Genomic DNA, 16,974 nt, shown 5'->3' with positions numbered 1-16,974 from the left:
AGACAAGTCTTTTTTGATGGGGGGCTGTTGCATTGTTTCTCTGGTGTGTGAGCATGTGTTAGTAAGTGCTTGAAAGAAGAAGTGGTCTAATACCACTGGCACATGACTGCTTCTTAGATGATACGCTCGTGTTTCATTGAGAGGGAGAGAAAAGGAGCCAGACGGTGAGAACATTTGCACAAATGTTCAGCGTTCCCCCTCATCGGCTGTCGGATCCTATTTCCAACTGAAATTATTTATGGACTGGAATAAATAGGTCATTTGATTATTAGCCAGGCTGGCATAAAAAGGTGACAAATACGACACAAATGCAGTTGATGAACCTCTTTGTAAAATTGTGAAGTGGGAAATTGCAGTGTGACACACATCGCATTCATAGTCTACAGCTGTGGGAGAAAGAGGTTTGGGTAATCTGTGCCTACTTCAAGGGCCAAAGTTTCAGGCCTGGTGTTGACCAGCGCTGAGGAAAAACTGAAATGAGTTGTGTCTTTTTGTGTGTAGCTATGACTCAAGCTGTAAACACAACATTGACAAATTATGAATTTATAAAGTTGATATGGTGAATGTGTTTACAAACCATTGCTTATTTACACACCCAGCAGTCACAGAGCAACACTAACATTTATTTGAAGTTTTGTCTTTGTCCACATTATGAATGTAAGTCTAATATAGACTCTCCTTTTGGTCTGTTTTCCTTAAAATGCTCCACTATATTCACCAGCTAGTCACTAACTTTGTCTGTCTGCCGTTTGGTAGGCTACTGGGAAGGTAGCGAACTATGGGTTTAACAGAGCTTTAGAGCTGAAGAAGAAACTGAGAAGCAGCGGACTGAAACAAATGAGTAAAGTTCTGTCTGTAACCAAAATGCTGAAAGACAATAAAAAGCTCCCTAAAGGTGAGAGAACTGCAGCGCTGGGTGAAAATTCTCTGTGGGTTCGTCACAAGCAACCCCTTTAACATTATATACAAATTTAAACCATCGTTATAAGAATATTGATTAGAGCACAAACAACTTCACGGTGATTTTAAAATACTAGAAGTATCGTTAAAGTTTAAATCAACTTAAATGAATCACATAAAACAGATAACTTCTTGCTTTGAAACTTGCAAGCATGCACCCTTCTGGCCACAACCTGATTTGTGATGTCACATTAGCTGCTTCATGCCAAAATAAATACGCCTAAACAAAGCATCTAATAATGCTAATACTAAATCTTTATTTCAAGGGATAAATTGACTAAAAATAAAAGTCAGGACTTACAGTTTACAGCAGCCTATAGACTCCATGAGTAGGGCAGCATCCCCCCCACACACACACACACTCACACTCTCTCTCTCTCTCTCTCTACGTCACACGGTCCCCCCTGCTGCACGCTCACATCTTAAATGTAGGTGAGCACGGTTTGGAGACAGGTGAGGGCATGAGACACAAAACAACTGACTTTATAAAGTTACGTTTAGTTTATTTTATTTTATTTTATTTTATTTATTTAAAGAAACAGGGACAGCGTACAATAAACATTAACCCCAAGGGGAGAGATGCATAGTACCAGGTTTTAGCTCAAGAGCTAATTTTCACCTGTAGTCCCTGGGCAGGCTGATCTTAACTAAAATACACAATACATCATACATACATGAATAGTAAAATTTACATTAACCAAATAAATAAAATATAAAAAAAGGTCATATTCAAACCTTTCAGGTACTCAGATCTACTCGTATAGACCTTAGAACACACACTTACACCACACATACATATATCACACATAAAATATAAAAAAAGTCATATTCACACCTTTCATGTACTCAGATCTACTCTTATAGACCTCACACTTACACACACACATACATATATCCAGTCACATGTGTGTACAAATTTGATTTGACAAAAGCCATTTCTTTGTCTGTCTTGCAAACGAGTAAAAGTTTGTGCTTCCTATCAGCTCTGTGGGCAACATATTCCACTGACGAGCGGCCACACAAGAAAAAACATTTATTCCAAATGTTGTCCTGCGTTTAGGGATCCTGCATTCACCTCGTACTGTAGATCTAGTTGTGATAGATCTGTGTTGTACGTAGAGCTAACATTAACTTTTATAACGCAAATTAGCACCAAAGAAAGCGAATGTAACAGCCAATTAAACAAAAACATTAACTATTTAAGGATTTAAATATCATTGACCCCTAATCCAGCTTCAATTAGAAGCAAACCACTGTAAAACACGCCGTGAGCTCTTAATAAATTCGCAATTAAATACCATGCAACATCACTCTGACGTATAACCGAAGTGACCGTCTCTATCAGATATTAGGCTATAGAAACTTTACTGTCATCGCTTGTTTGACTTGTTATAGCACAAGCAAGTTATAGCAGCCATATTTCTGCTAAACTCCAGCTCGGACGCGCGTTCCCGTGCAGCGCTGTGTGAGGAAATTGTGAAGCAGCGTGAACGCGCCAGTCTCCACTCCAGACTTATTCTGGTCTTTCAGTCTCTTTTATCTCACACACTGTTTCCCTCCTCTTCGTCTCTCTTTAGCCTCATGTTCACGCCACAGCCAAGCCGGAGCTGATTCCATTTTAAGCCGACACTGATAGCCCGCTGCCGGGGGCCGGCGGCGTCCACACAGCGGTGCCAGGATGAAGTTTTGGGGACCATGTTTGGTTGGATTTTATATTTGTGCAGCGATGCTTTTCAAAGGTAGTTTTTTCTTTTCTTTTAACCTTTGTGTTGACTTCTGGTCAAATTGACCCGTTTTCAATTTTTGTTTTATATCATAAAATATGGGACGTAGAAATAAGCGCTGAAAATGTGTAGAAGAAAGATTTTACAATTTAAAACGTTGGAAAAAGCAAAAACAAACTGTGAAAAAAAGGCGTCAAGAACATTTTTCAAGGTTGACGGGAAGACAACACTATGGTTAGCCTAAGGCACTAACTTCGATGAGTGCCTGAGCCCGTTTAGGTAAATGAAGACTATAATAAATGGATGATTTGGACGGAAAATCCCTATTAGGCGTGCAGGCGTTTAGCATTTTTTGAATCATCTAAACGTTACTGTATATAGGCCTTTATCTGTTATTCCTAAAGGGAATAACGAGCTTTTGTGTGGTCTTTGCTGGAAGTGCAAGTTGTTCTTTTGTATTATAAACTAGGCTATTTAAATGAAAGGCAAAATGTAAAACTGAATTTGATTAGAGGCAATTAATGCTGCTTTGTTTTGATCACATCATGGTAAACAAAACAGTTTGCATGTTGGAATGACAGATATGGAACTTTTTAATAGTTCATTTTAAGTTATGAAGCCCAAAAAATCACTGTGACTAAGTTTTATAGTCATCAAATGTTCTATTGAATAACACTAGCTTCTGAATCTTTGAATGACAAATGTTAATTAGTTAAAAAAAAATCCACCTCTTTCTGCTCCCTGGCTGTACTTCAGTTTGGTCTTTTACAAATACACACTTATGCACCTTTGTAAAAACGTGATTTATTACTCTAAGAGGTATTTTTAAACACTGTATGTGTCCGTGCATTCATGTTTGATCATTTGTGTGCAATTACATGTGCATGCATGACTCTAATTCTCTCCTAAGCCCCATCCCATTATCATCATCAGCATCATCATCAGCATCATCACCATCATCATCATCATCATCATCATCAGCATCATCATCTGTAACATCTGGGTTGTTTACTTACCAGTTTGCGACACAGCAGTTTTGCTGAAGATATACCTTCAAACCTGTGTGTGTGTGTGTGTGTGCGTGCAGACATCTTCCACTTTCTCACATCTCCATACCAATCTAGTCAGTGGTCATCTTGTTGGGAAGGAAAAGGGGAAGAATGGCTTTAATGACAGAGACTGAATGGAGAGATAAAGAGAATAGATTACACGGAAAGCCTTGACAGGGGGCCTCTATGTCTTTTATTGACAGTGTTGCTGTCTCATGGTGGGACAATGTGTCATGGCTACACTGTCACAGTTGGGAAAAGACAAAGGCCTATATAAAGCTATACAAGTCATGTAATTTAGTACTGAATCTAAATATTGTAGGGTTTTTTTCTCTTTCTTTCCCTCAAACAATTCACAAAAATCTGCCAACAAGGTGAGAAAGTTTCAGTCTTTTAAAGATAACTTTCTTGCAAAAAAATTTGCGGCAGACACAATGGAAATGTAAACAGTTAGCGCTACTTAGATACAATAGATAGATTTCACCTTTATGTTCACTTCACATGGCTACTAAAAGTCTAACACTGACACCCCTTATATGTTTTCTTTTAACAGAATGTCATGGCGAGTCATGTTTGACTGTTGGCACGAGAAATGGCTTGCTCATGTGTCTTTGTGCATGGGGATTAAAGTACCAGCTAGCTGCTTGTAGGCCTAGTATGTCACATTCACTGCACCATTGATAAGCAGCTTTAGTGTGTCAAGAGAAACACAATATCCAAAAGAGGCGAGATAGGACAATTTAGTGTCCTTGAAATAGAAACAACATGCTTCACGCAGCTATATAGACAGATGAGTAAATTAGACGAAGTCGAAGTGGACATTTTTCTTAGTTATACTAAATATAAAAGACTCAACAGACCCATATTCAGGTGCAGCAAAAATACAGTACATACACCCTCCAATGCATTTATTTTACTGACTCTCACTGGTAAGAGTGAAGTTGCCTGGCACAGATGCTGTAATAATATCTGCTTGATTTCAATGCAGCACCTCATCTCTCTCGATGTCTTCCTTTGTCTATTTCATTTATTCTCTTTCCCTCTTGCAGAATCTTTCCCAGCCTGCTTGCTACTTATTTTTTTCCATAATCAGCAATACTTACCATTTCCCCAGACTCTATGCTCTTTAATCACGAAGTTTATGTTAATTGCACTTTTTATGCCAGCATTCATGTGTTAAGGTATTATACAGTAAGTGCTGCTGTTCATTCACTGACAATGCTAAAATGGTAGACAGGTTGTGCTGCCTTCAAGGTACCTCAAAAGTTAAAAATTGGAGCTGTATATGGCCACCCTAAACTTACATATATAAAAGTTCCTGATAACATGTGGAGCTTTCCACAGTTTTAGTTTTAAAAAAGATATGCAAGGCATGGTAGATGCTGTTCAACATGGTGTAGAAGTATCGACGTGGTAGCCACGCACTCAGTGTTGCAACACGACTAAGGTCTTAGCTCCTGGATTAGGATTAAACATCCATTGGTTTTAGAGCTCTGAGCCCTCGACCATAGATTATTAATCTCCTGTATGAATCCATCCATCCAAAACTCCATTAACACACAACACCATACGCCTGATCCCTGCTCACCACTGTGGATTGTCACATGTTGCTGGAAATAATGTGCTAATGGTTGGCTCTGTGGCTTTAAGCATCACACACACAGGGGTAATGAGCTTGTGTATATGAAAACCCATTACTTACAGAGAAATACACAAAGAGACAGTCGCACTAAAAAATGACGGACATTACTAGTCGGTTGCAGAAAGTTTTGAAATCCCTTTATATAAAATTGATCTTTTCAGGATGACTTTCATCCTAGTGGTCTCCTTTACTGTTACTCATCTGTCTCTGTTCACTCTCCCTTGTGTCTCCTTGACATCCCCTTTACCCTTTATTATAACTGATTTTCTACATTAGTTCTTGATAATGGCATGCTACCCTTCTCTTGCCTTTTTGTCTATTGTAGTGGTTACAGTTTTCTTTTTAGATTTAAGCCTTTTTACAATATCTATATTGCCATCTGGAAATGTTTTGAACACAAAGCAGCACAACATGAACATAGCAAATGAAAACCTAAAGTGCACTCTAATTATAGGCTATATTAAAATGCAGAGAATAATTAAATACCATGTTTGATGTATTGAAACTGTCCTGAATTAATATAATAGCCAACATGCATGCGCACCAATGCACCACACTACAGCCCATATTTTTTTAATGAATGAAACTATACACATACCATATAGATGAACTGGATTTCCCTGTACCTTCACTTCATTTTCACCTCCCTCTGACCCATATTTTATTTCTCACCCCTGCCCTTTTTTTGCGTTCTGTCTCCCTCATTGTTGTGCCTGCTGTTATCAACTCTCATCATCTCTCATTTCTCTGAGTCCCTCTCCATCTCTCCCTATCATTCTGTCTGTGTTGTTAGGCAATTAGCTTGCCACCTTTTTTAAGATGCCAGTTTAAAGCTGCTGAACATCTGGATACTTTACTGCTGACCTCCCCTGACTCTTTCCCCTACCAAATAATTGATAGTGAAATAATGAGGTGCTAGATCATTACCAATGTAGTAGTGTCTTAAATTTAAATTGATACACACTTAGTTTTAGAGGCAAAACTGTGTCAGCACACACAACCTGTGTGAATGCAAACACATACAAATCCATAGACAACAACAGTGGAGTCAATACAAGTATCCTCTTAGGATTTAAAGGACACATATTTCTCAAAAGCACTCTCACACACACACACACACACACACACACACACACACACACACACACACACACACACAAACACACAATTTGTTGCAGCCCACCAAACATTATAGTCTCTGAGTCCCATTATTTCTTCACCTTGGGGTGTTTTTCTTACAGACAGTTAAATGATCGTTTTCAAGGTCTTTGCCATAATCTAAAGGTGAGATGGATGGGCTCAGTTACGGTGGACACCTATTTATAGGTTTGAAAAAGGAAGTGTCAGAATATGCACATACTATATTCTAGAGTGACTGCTGCATGACTACCATTTGTATCAAACATTCCTGATTTCTGCAAGACGCATTACTGATCATGCCATTCTGGCCAGTGAAATTTCAGCAATGGCAGTATGTGATAGCATATCCACGTTTTATTTGCTGCTATATAATTAAGTAAAAAATCCCAATGGAATGAAGACCAAATTAAATTAAGTTTCATTTTTATCATTCGCCCACTGTCTTTTCAAAAAGACTTGATTTCAAACAAACAGCATGTTGCTACCCTAAGCTAATAACTCTTGTTCTAGTGTGTGTATATTGTTCCAGCTTCGCGGTGTTACAGTTTTTTTCGATTGCTAAATGACTGAACTAACATGTGCAAAACTCTAACTACAGTCTGCACAGCAGCAGTTCATGTGGACCAAACTCTAGTTCATTTCTCATTGCTTGAATACAGTTTTCAAAACTCGTGCACAACACTGTAGATTGACAGCACTTTGCTAACACACTGCTGTCAAAACTGTTAACCACACATTCAAAACAGAATAGATTTCATTCTGGTGTCTATCAAACACTGTTGATTGGAATTTTAGCAGAACGCCTAAGCAGGTGTCTTGTTTTAGACTAGTTAGTGAACATATATGGTATTTATATAGAGCTATATAAGCTCAGAAAGCCTTTTTTGTATACAAACACCAAATAAGAATGAAACAATTATACACTGTACTGTTTGAGAGAAACAGGTAAAAGAGCAAAGATACCAATATGTCCAGGTAAGATGTCTGAGGTTATGTACAAATGTAAAAATTGAAGTGAAAAACACTATATCTTTACAATAGTAAAATTGTGTTCTTACTGTTTTTCAGAAAGTAATTGAGGTGAACACCACATTCATTTTTATTTAGAGATGATGCAGACATCCAATGTGATGAAGAAAACTTGCCGCATGATGCTGGAGAGAGGCAGGATTAGTCACACTATTCCTTGTTACTGTTATGTACCTTTTAGTTTTTACCAGTAATTCCTTAAATTACTAGTGACAAAACACTATCTTGAAGCAAACTGCTAATCATTCCTTCTTGTTTACCTTACGTGAAAATCTATATCTTTTATTTAAAGATATGAGCAGTGTGAAGTCACTCAAATTGTTCAAACTGTAAAGATGAGAAAGTTTGTAATTTCTGTATTGGTGTTTGATGCTAGTGTTTTTACTATGTGTTCTGAGTGACTGTGTGTGTTTTGAGACGTGTGTTAAGAGTTGTGTTGCATGGAATGAGTTTTGCTGGTGATGTGAACTGTTTAGCTCAGGTGACTGTTGGTAGTGCAGACTAGTTTGAGTTTTGCACGTGACTCCAGTTGTGCCCACTGTCGTTTAGCAATAGAAAAAAAATAATTCTGCAGATGTTTTTGAAAATGTTTTTTTTTTTTGCAAAAATAATTTTTTGTGTGTGTGTGGTTTTAATCATATCACACACGATATTTGCATCAGAATGGCTGTAGATGTGTGGCATTTGTCGTAGTGTTGACTGTCCAGGCCCTCGGGGAGCGGCGGTCTGTCAGCGGTTTCTTTGTGCAGCCCTATTCTTCCTCCAGGTTCCTCTGTCCAAGAGCATTCTGGGATCAGAGCCCTGTTATGTTCCAGACCGGATAATAGACTTGGCTCTTTACATACATTTTTTAAATTTAGCAAGCATGTTTACTACAACATGAAACAAGATTTCTCTAAATAATGAGGGGTTTGTTTCACAATAGTGTGGTTTCTATGTTAGTTCTGGGACAAGCCTCAAAAGAAGGAACTTGCTCAAAGTATGTAAATTAATGTTGAGTCCCGACCCTTTTGTTACCACAGCTCTGTTATCGCTGTTTATACATCATTGGGAACCTCAGTGGCCACTCGTGGCCCCATGTTTATCCTGTCTACAGAGTCTGTCTAGCAGGCAAGATTGTTGGTGTGAAAAGCAGTGGCTGAAACCAGTTACATTTGAGCTGTAGATAAAACACACAAGACATCTGTAGTGTCACCTTTTGAAACCTGCAGTAAGTAGCAAAAAACATACTGTAGCTGATAGTCTGAGACACCTGCTAATAAAGCAAACATACCAACAATAAATATGCTTTCCTGGACACTGTGGTCTTTCTAAGTGGCAGTTCAGGGATAGTAACACAAAGAAGGAATTTCTTCCTAAAAAGCCTTTGGTACCCACTTAATTTTTTTCCAATTGAAACTGCTGAACGCCCATATTGTTTAGTGGTTCCTAATCATTTACTTTAAGACATGTATCTCTATAAGAAGTTGCATGCGTGTGTGAGACTGGGTCCCTGTCGCCTGTTTTTTGTGTTTGGAAGCCTCATCTGAACGCATTGACCCAGTAAAAAATATTCCGATGGGACAGAATCGTCTAGCTGAATTTCTCAGTATGTTAACGTGTGTGTGTGTGTGTGTGTGTGTGTGTGTGTGTGTGTGTGTGTGTGTGTGTGTGTGTGTGTGTGTGTTTGTGTATATGAGTATGTGATGGAGAGAGCGTGAGTGAGAAAATAATTATGTGCTGCAGTGTATTTGCGCGGTTCTTGTATTTTCAGATGCCACCCTGAACAAAAACCTATATTTTTAACAGTCACCTGTTTATTTGGCATCTCTTGCCCTGTACCTTAAGGGACAGTGGCTGTTAAATCCCCACCATTTGTTTGCTGATGATGCTAACTAACTGGTGACAGCACTGATTATGACCAAGGAATAATTTCCAGCTTTTTGTTTATTTCCTCACAACCTAATCAGCTCTAGAATAAGCTCATTCATTGCAAATAAGAACAACAATGCTGAAAGCAGAAACAAGTCAATTCAGGATGAGGCAGAAAGACTGAAAATGAGGAATAGAGAAAACAAGAGAGAGGCATATAGAGAGGGGGCTCAAAAAAGGGGATATCACAAGATTTGAAAAGGCTTGTAAAGGAATAAATCCACTGATAGAGGAAGAGAGGTGCAGTCAAAATATAGAAGAATGACAATTTACAGTGGAATAGCAAAGGAGTGTAATATTGCAAAGTTGGAGTGGCTTTTATAGGAGAAGGAAAGAAGGTGTATATAATTGGGATTAGAGGTGGAAAGCTTGAGAGGGATGGATGGAAAGAATATGCTTCAGATTTTCCCCTTTATAGAGTTATTAACATTTGCTAAAAACTGTGTTAAATCCCACCATCTCACTGTATTGTGTAGCCTATGTATGTATATACACAACTCTCTCTCCAGCTAACAATCCGCACATTCACTATCTAACAAAATCATTACATTATTTGTGGCTGTAAATCTACTTTGACATAGATTAGACCAGGCGTGTCAGACGCTCCCAGATTCGTCAAGTATTGCCTATCGACAAATTGGGGGGTGGAGGGGGGAGCTGACTACAGCAATTAAATATTCAATTAAATATTCAGCTGTGATAAGGTTGTGTGTAAAGCTCCTTTTGTAGGAAAACATTCAACCGATTAGGACACAGACATAAAAAGAGTAGCTTCTTAAGTGTTGCAGGGTTGTAGAAGATTAATTGAAAGTGGTTTGGAGTGCACAGAGCAAAAGTCTGCTTTCCTGAAGCACGCTTTATATTTCTTTTACAATCCTCTTGTCATAACGGTTTTCTTCCAGAAAAGTTGCCTCGTTGCATATTACGCCGTGGCTCGCTGGTCTGGTGTGCGCTGGATCCCGGCTGTGCTCCTGTATTGGGCGGTGGCACACAACTAGCATCTTATTTTGGATCATTTTACTATTTCACATTGCACCCACACACAAAGATTTATTAAAAGCTTCTTTCTTTTCACATTTTTATTTACAGCATTAGCCTATATGTTGATGTTTATATCATAACATGCTGTTATGTCTGTTGACAGATCTGAATTAAACCGGTTTGAGTCGTGATTCACTTGGATCTTTAACCCGACTCTTAAAATTAACTCACGAGTCGCGAGTCTTTAGTATCATTAACTCGGATCAGTTGAGTCCTACTACAATTCAATCTAAAATGATAACAGCGGCACACACAAACCTCTTGCAACATTAGCTACTACTAGTCCTAGCCATCTTAGCTGCCAAAAGCAGCTTACAGCTTACAATTTCGTAGGCAACAACTAGCATGCAGACCACTCGAGAACTCACGAGCCCTCGGCAACCCACGAGTCCTCGATGACCTGCGAGCTCCCGTGCGAGTCAGTCAGTCAGTCAGTCAGTCAGTCAGTCAGTCGCACGAATCAGCCGGCTACATTTCCATGAGTGGATCATTCTGTAGCAGATGAGCGAGTGAATTTCACTCGAGCTCAGGGTAAAGCAAATCAACAAAAAAAAGCCATTCTTTCACTTCTGAAATAACATACAGTGTTCTGCACTAGGGGTGTCACAATTCTCTAAATCCTCGATTCAATTACATTTTTGATTCTAAGGTCGATTTTTACCAGCATCTGCAGTTGCCATGCTATCTTTTGACTGGCTCTAGATACTTAATTTTTACAGGACAGCTGAAGACACACAAGGAGAGAGAGAGGGGGGAATGACAGCAAAAGGCACCAGGTCAGAGTTGAACCCGGGCCCGCTGCGTCAAGGAGTAAACCTCTGTATATGGGCACCTGCCCTACCAACTGAGCTATCCGAGCTTTGAAAACAGCTTTTAACTCAAGGGTTCACCTAAAAGCTTTTTTGGGAGCTTTCAAATGCACCTCACTGTCTTCCTCTGTGTGTTGAGTTTACTCTGTTGTCTTCTTAATTGAAGGTCCACTTACTACAGGTAGCTTCTGGAGCTTTAATCTTTTGTTGAAGACTGAGATGCAGTTGACAACTGTGGAAAAAGCTAGAAAGTTGACCTTGAGAATAATTGGAATGGGATTAACATTCACACTTAGTGAATTTAACATTTTAAGCGTGCAATATGAAGCATGAAAGCATCTGGATAACCTCTGACATCAACAAACAGTCTTGAATACTACAGCAATCTTCAGCAGTCTTCTTCTTCTTCTCATCTTTCACATTTGTACAGAGCTGCCATGTGTCTGAAATTAGATTTTCCTGTTACCTAGAACACACTATGGAAATGTTTCCTTTTAGCTAATGCTAAGCAAGATTATCTTTAATTTCTATTCATTGCTGCAGTTGGCTCATTCTGACTTAGTGCATTGTTGTCAATATTTTCAACTTTTCAAATTCTTAATGTGTTCCTTCTAATCCTACAAAATAGTGGTTGTCATTCCAAAACACCAACATCATTATTTCAGTCCTTAGTATTCGTAATGGCTCTAAAACTTTACATAAGGGGCTGGAGCCTCTCCCAGTTTGGACTGATTGAAAGGCAGGGGGACACATTTTGGACACAGTGTCTCAACCCCACAGTGCACAAAGTAAAATCCATAAAGATACACACATTTACATCTCTACGTGTCTTACATTTTTCATTTCCTCTCGATTCTTTTTCATAATAATTTGCTAGAGCTTTCACGTCCAATATTCTTCTAATAAATGTTGATGTCGAGGAAACACCCTCAAAAAGAAAATTGGCTTGGTCTCACAGGAGACCTCGTGAATGTGTGAAATGTATTAATATTTTGTGGGGTTATGCCGAGCTGACATAAAAAGTCCCCTTGGGTGCTGATGTCCATCGGGGTCCCTGAGGTGCCCAGAAGCAATGTGGCTCTGCTTATTAAACTAGAAGTAATTTCATATGCAGACAGGCTGGAGCTCAGGGGCAGCATTAGTGTGCTAGATGGGTGAGGTTAGGTTAACATGAACAATGTCAAAAAGAAGTGTTATTTCTTTGTATGGGATGTTTGTCAAAGTTAAAATGAGCACAGAGATGAACAAAAGTAGCAATAAATTCTAAGTGTACGTGTAGTAAAGGTACTTTATTGTCACATACACATACATGTAGCGAAATTCATTCTCTGCATTTAACCCATCCCTCAAGGGAGCAGTGGGCAGCCATTTACAGCGCCCGGGGATCAACTCCAGATCTGAGCCAGTGCCTTGATCAAGGGCACTGACTAACCTGTACATGTTTGTTTTTTTTATGGTGGCAAACTCATGCAAACATGGGGAGAACATACAAACTCCACACAGAAAAGCCCGGAACGACCTGGATTCGAACCCAGAACCTTCTTGCTGTGAGGCCACAGTGCTTTCTCTGTGTGTCTGTTTGTGTGTGTGTGTGTGTGTGTGTGTCTCATGTAAGACATAACAAAAGGAAATTACATTAGAAAACACATACTTACGTAGACTTTTAAAAAAAATATATAACAATTGTGTCTGGTTCAGAAATATATATTTTTTAAACCTAACCATTTGAACATGCACTATCTGCATAATGTGATTTAATGTCATTTGCACTGACCTCTGGCATGATTCTGTTGGGAAGTATCAATTCTAGCGATGCACCGATTGACCGGCTGGTGACCGGAATTGACCGATTTTCACGTCATCGGCCATGACGGCGACCTGCCGGTCAGTCTGACATATGCCGATTTTATGCTGGTCAAATTCACTCGGGCACCGCATGATTTACATTGCGCAACATCAGCACCACAGTGCACATGCAGGGTTTCCGCTATATGCATGTAGCAGGGCGCACTGCCGCTCAATCAGCTGTTTATGAAATGTCATAAAGTCGTAATTATACACGGCTCTGCAGAGCCGTCTGCTCTACTGATCTCAGGCGAACGGTCAGCCGCTCTCTCTTTCCCCTCTGAGGCTGAAAAACTGGAACCTGAAAACCGCACTCACTCGGGTCCCGTGAAATATGACGGGAAATAGCGTTGGGCACCCTGACATTGATGAATTTACTGTTTATCAGACCCCAGATTAGACAAGAAGCTAACGTTAGTGAATGCTGTGGTTCCTCTGCCTCTGACGCCAAAAAAAAAGACTCTGTATTGTTACTGTTTAAAATGCTTTCCAGGTTAGTGGGGATACCTACCACTCAAAACCAACATTAAAAATGTAGTAATCTTCCCTCAGTGTTTAGGTTTGTTGCTAAACTGTGTGTAAAATGAGTGGGGACGTTAAATGATCTGTTTCAGGTAACTGCACACTAGGGTACCGTCTAATTGCTGGATTGTTCCGAGATAACCGTCGGTAGCTAACGTTAGCAGATAAGCCTGTTGAAAGCAACGGTAGTGTTTATATTTACGCACAATGACACCTAAAGCAAACTTGCTAAAAAAAAAGGAACTACACGCTGTTTTCAGGTAACATTACTGTTGACGTTCAAACAGGCCTGTGTGTGTTTTGAGAAATATCTTTAAACTGCAAGGCTATATTTGTTTTATTTTTGTTATTTATATATTTTATTGCCATAACTGTTTTTGGTTTGCTAAATATATCACATTTTTTTAGTTGGATATGAAAAGAAGGAAATTGTTCTTCCATAACATTGCACAATTATTGCCTAATTTATATAGTTCTATTTTATAGCGATTTATTATCTATTCAAAAAATGTTCTATGTTCTATTCAAAATGTAAAATTTTCTATTAAAGAAAAGATAGAAAATAAATATTTGTGTGTGCTGTAAAGTGGTTAGAAAAAATGACATCGGAATCAGCTAAAATCGGTATCGGCTGGTCAAACTCAATGAAAAATCGGAATCGGCCGAGAAAATTGTAATCAGTGCATCTCTAATCAATTCCAAACCCCGTTAATTGGAGAAATGCTGTGATCACTCATAGTTGATACGCTTATGGCAACGCTGCCGGTATCCTCCATCTCATGTGCTATATGTTTTGTATTTTTGATTGAACTATGATTAATGTGTTCATCAATGGTGAATTCATTCTTTCCATTTTCAATAAATGTAACTATATAACAGTTTGCTAAAAATATTTTTAATTCCTTGATATCTTTGACTTAAGTAAGACTTCAATAAATATTGACTATTTCTTTCAAAACTGTATTTTCACTCAATGCACTGATAATGAATTGGCTCTTAACTGGGACAGAATGACTAAGCAATGTGGTTCCTCCACAGTGATGAAAAAAGTGAAAACACTTTTACAGTAGTGGTTGTATTCAAAGAGCACTTTTTTTAACTTTTCTTTAGGGAACAGGAAAAACAATAAGATAGGATTACGGTTTGTTTGTGTTTGTACATGATGGACTAAAAAGGTAGGGCTGGGTATCAAACATTTTCGACCGATACCAATATCATGACTTTGATACCGGTACTTAAACAATACTCTTTTCGGTACCAATTTTATAAAACAAAAATAAATAACAAAATTACGGCATAAACATTTTATAAATTTTTCAGCTCCTACTACGTGAGCCCTGTCTCTGTGTGTAACGTAGAGTTTTTCTGAACAAACGACAAATCTTCCAGCTCCCTTTACCTCTTCTATCCCCCACTCTGATTCCCTCCCTCTGCTGGAGTTTGTTTGATGAGGCCTCTCGCTGGGTTTGGAAAATGGTGTCTTCCTGCCAGCTTCTCATATCAGCTTCATTAGTGAGATGATTAAAAAAAAAATAAGGAAAGGAAAACAAGAAGAATAAAAAAAGAAAACATCTAATGGGTGTATCCCTTCATCCCTGGCGTATACTGCACATTTGTTTGCAAAATAAAGTTGCCACGTGGGTTATTGTATTTGATTATTTAATTCCTTCCAAACACGGTTTTATGAGACACGCAGCAATGGAAACTGAGTTTTATATTCTTCTTCACTGACTTTATTAGTTTTGTTATTTTTGTTTGGACCTCAGTTCACAATTCACAGTAATAAAACACAGGAGAGACACAGAAGGGAGGTTTGTAGGATAGCAGCTGTAGATGAGGCGGTAGTTAAATTTGAGTGCACGTGTGTATGCAAATTACATTGTGCATAGATGGACAGATTTATGACAGTGGTGCTGTGTATGGATTTATTGAGATTGTGTTTTTGTCTTTGCAGAAACCATCAGCCATTAGAACACTTGCCTGGGTGTCCAAAACAACATGTGTCTCTATCCATGTCTGTGAGTGTGCAAGTGTTTTGAATATGTGTCTGCAGGAAGGCCATGGCTCCGTCTATCCAACCTTTACATAAGGTACTGGGAGATGGACAGACGGATGCATAGATAGAGAGGATACATTAAAACAGATCTGTGTCACAGATCTGTGTCACATATAAAGGACAGAAAAACTGATTTTACTTGCGGTGTGAACACATTACGCAAATGACTTGTTAATATGAATAATCTTTGCATGGTGAAGTTTTTACCCTGTTGCACTTCTGTCTTTTATTCGTAAAATGCACTATAGTGAGATTAGGTCCAATTTAACAATGTGGTCTGATCGTGTTTGTGTGTGTGCGCGTGGGTGTTTGTGTGTCTCTGTCTCCCTTTATTTCGGGACAAATGGGCAGTGCAAAATGTGTGTGGAAGGTGAGGTAAAGAGGATCAATAATGGTGATGAGAGTCGGCCAACAAACACATCATTTTAATCACACTGGACCTTAAGACCACACCAATCTACAGCCCTGCCACTTTGTGTGTGTTACAGTGTGTGTGTGTGTGTGTTTGTGTTTGTGTGTGTGTGTGTGTGTGTGTGTGTGTGTGTGTGTGTGTGTGTGTGTTACAGTTTGTGGATGTATATGCCAGTCAGCACATGTGTATATTTACAGTATTCATTATTCATCAAAACTTTCAGCTCAACAGACCTTCCTCTTATACATTTTTCATATCAATGGCAAGTTTACAGAAGGTACTGTAGGAATCTGGGACATATTGGGGCAATCTGAATAGACTGAATAGGTAAAGTATATGGCAGCACATTTGAAACTCCATCAGGTAAATTATAATCTGGCTGCAGGTTGGTGCCAGCAAAAGAAGGGTAAAAGGTTATGAATGTCATTAAAGATACTTTCTGGATTGGAATTCAGCCTCAGTACACAAGAATGTGTTCCAAAGTACAATTTGCAGGAAATGGATAGCCCAAGCCAAAACACTAACAGCACTTTTTTTTTTTAAACCTGCCCTGGAACGTCATTAATCCAGCAAGAGATTTACTGTTTAAAATGTAAATAAAAACACTGCACCCCCGTATGTCTGTAAGTCGAGGTGTGACCTTCAGAAACTGTAGTGAATGGAGGGGTGTACCTTCAACTCTAAAATATGAGGTAAGTGCTGGTGGTTATGTGTGGCAAAATTATGTCTAAAATCCACTTACTAGTTTTATCGGATTAAGGACCTTGGAGCTGAGTTTGTCACACAAACTGTTACCTAAGGTCAATAATGAACTTCCATGTTCAAATGTTGGTG

At 38.8% G+C, this 16,974-nt stretch overlaps 1 protein-coding gene across 2 annotated transcripts in view; it reads left to right on the top strand.

Annotated features, from left to right (window-relative positions):
- The first annotated feature begins 2,485 nt into the window (after positions 1 to 2,485).
- Positions 2,486 to 16,974, top strand: part of LOC114563022 (neuronal acetylcholine receptor subunit alpha-7) — a 38,031-nt gene continuing 23,542 nt past the window's right edge. For both annotated transcript variants that reach the window (XM_028589780.1, XM_028589779.1), the window contains exon 1: positions 2,486 to 2,699. In XM_028589780.1, the coding sequence (XP_028445581.1) occupies positions 2,639 to 2,699 (61 nt within the window). In that variant the 5' untranslated portion in view covers positions 2,486 to 2,638. The remainder of the gene's footprint in view (positions 2,700 to 16,974) is intronic.

This window comes from Perca flavescens, chromosome 10 (assembly GCF_004354835.1).
Source record: "Perca flavescens isolate YP-PL-M2 chromosome 10, PFLA_1.0, whole genome shotgun sequence".
Taxonomy (NCBI): domain Eukaryota; kingdom Metazoa; phylum Chordata; class Actinopteri; order Perciformes; family Percidae; genus Perca; species Perca flavescens.
The sequence above is the reverse complement of the archived record's forward strand: the minus strand, read 5'-3'. Positions and strand labels throughout refer to the sequence as shown.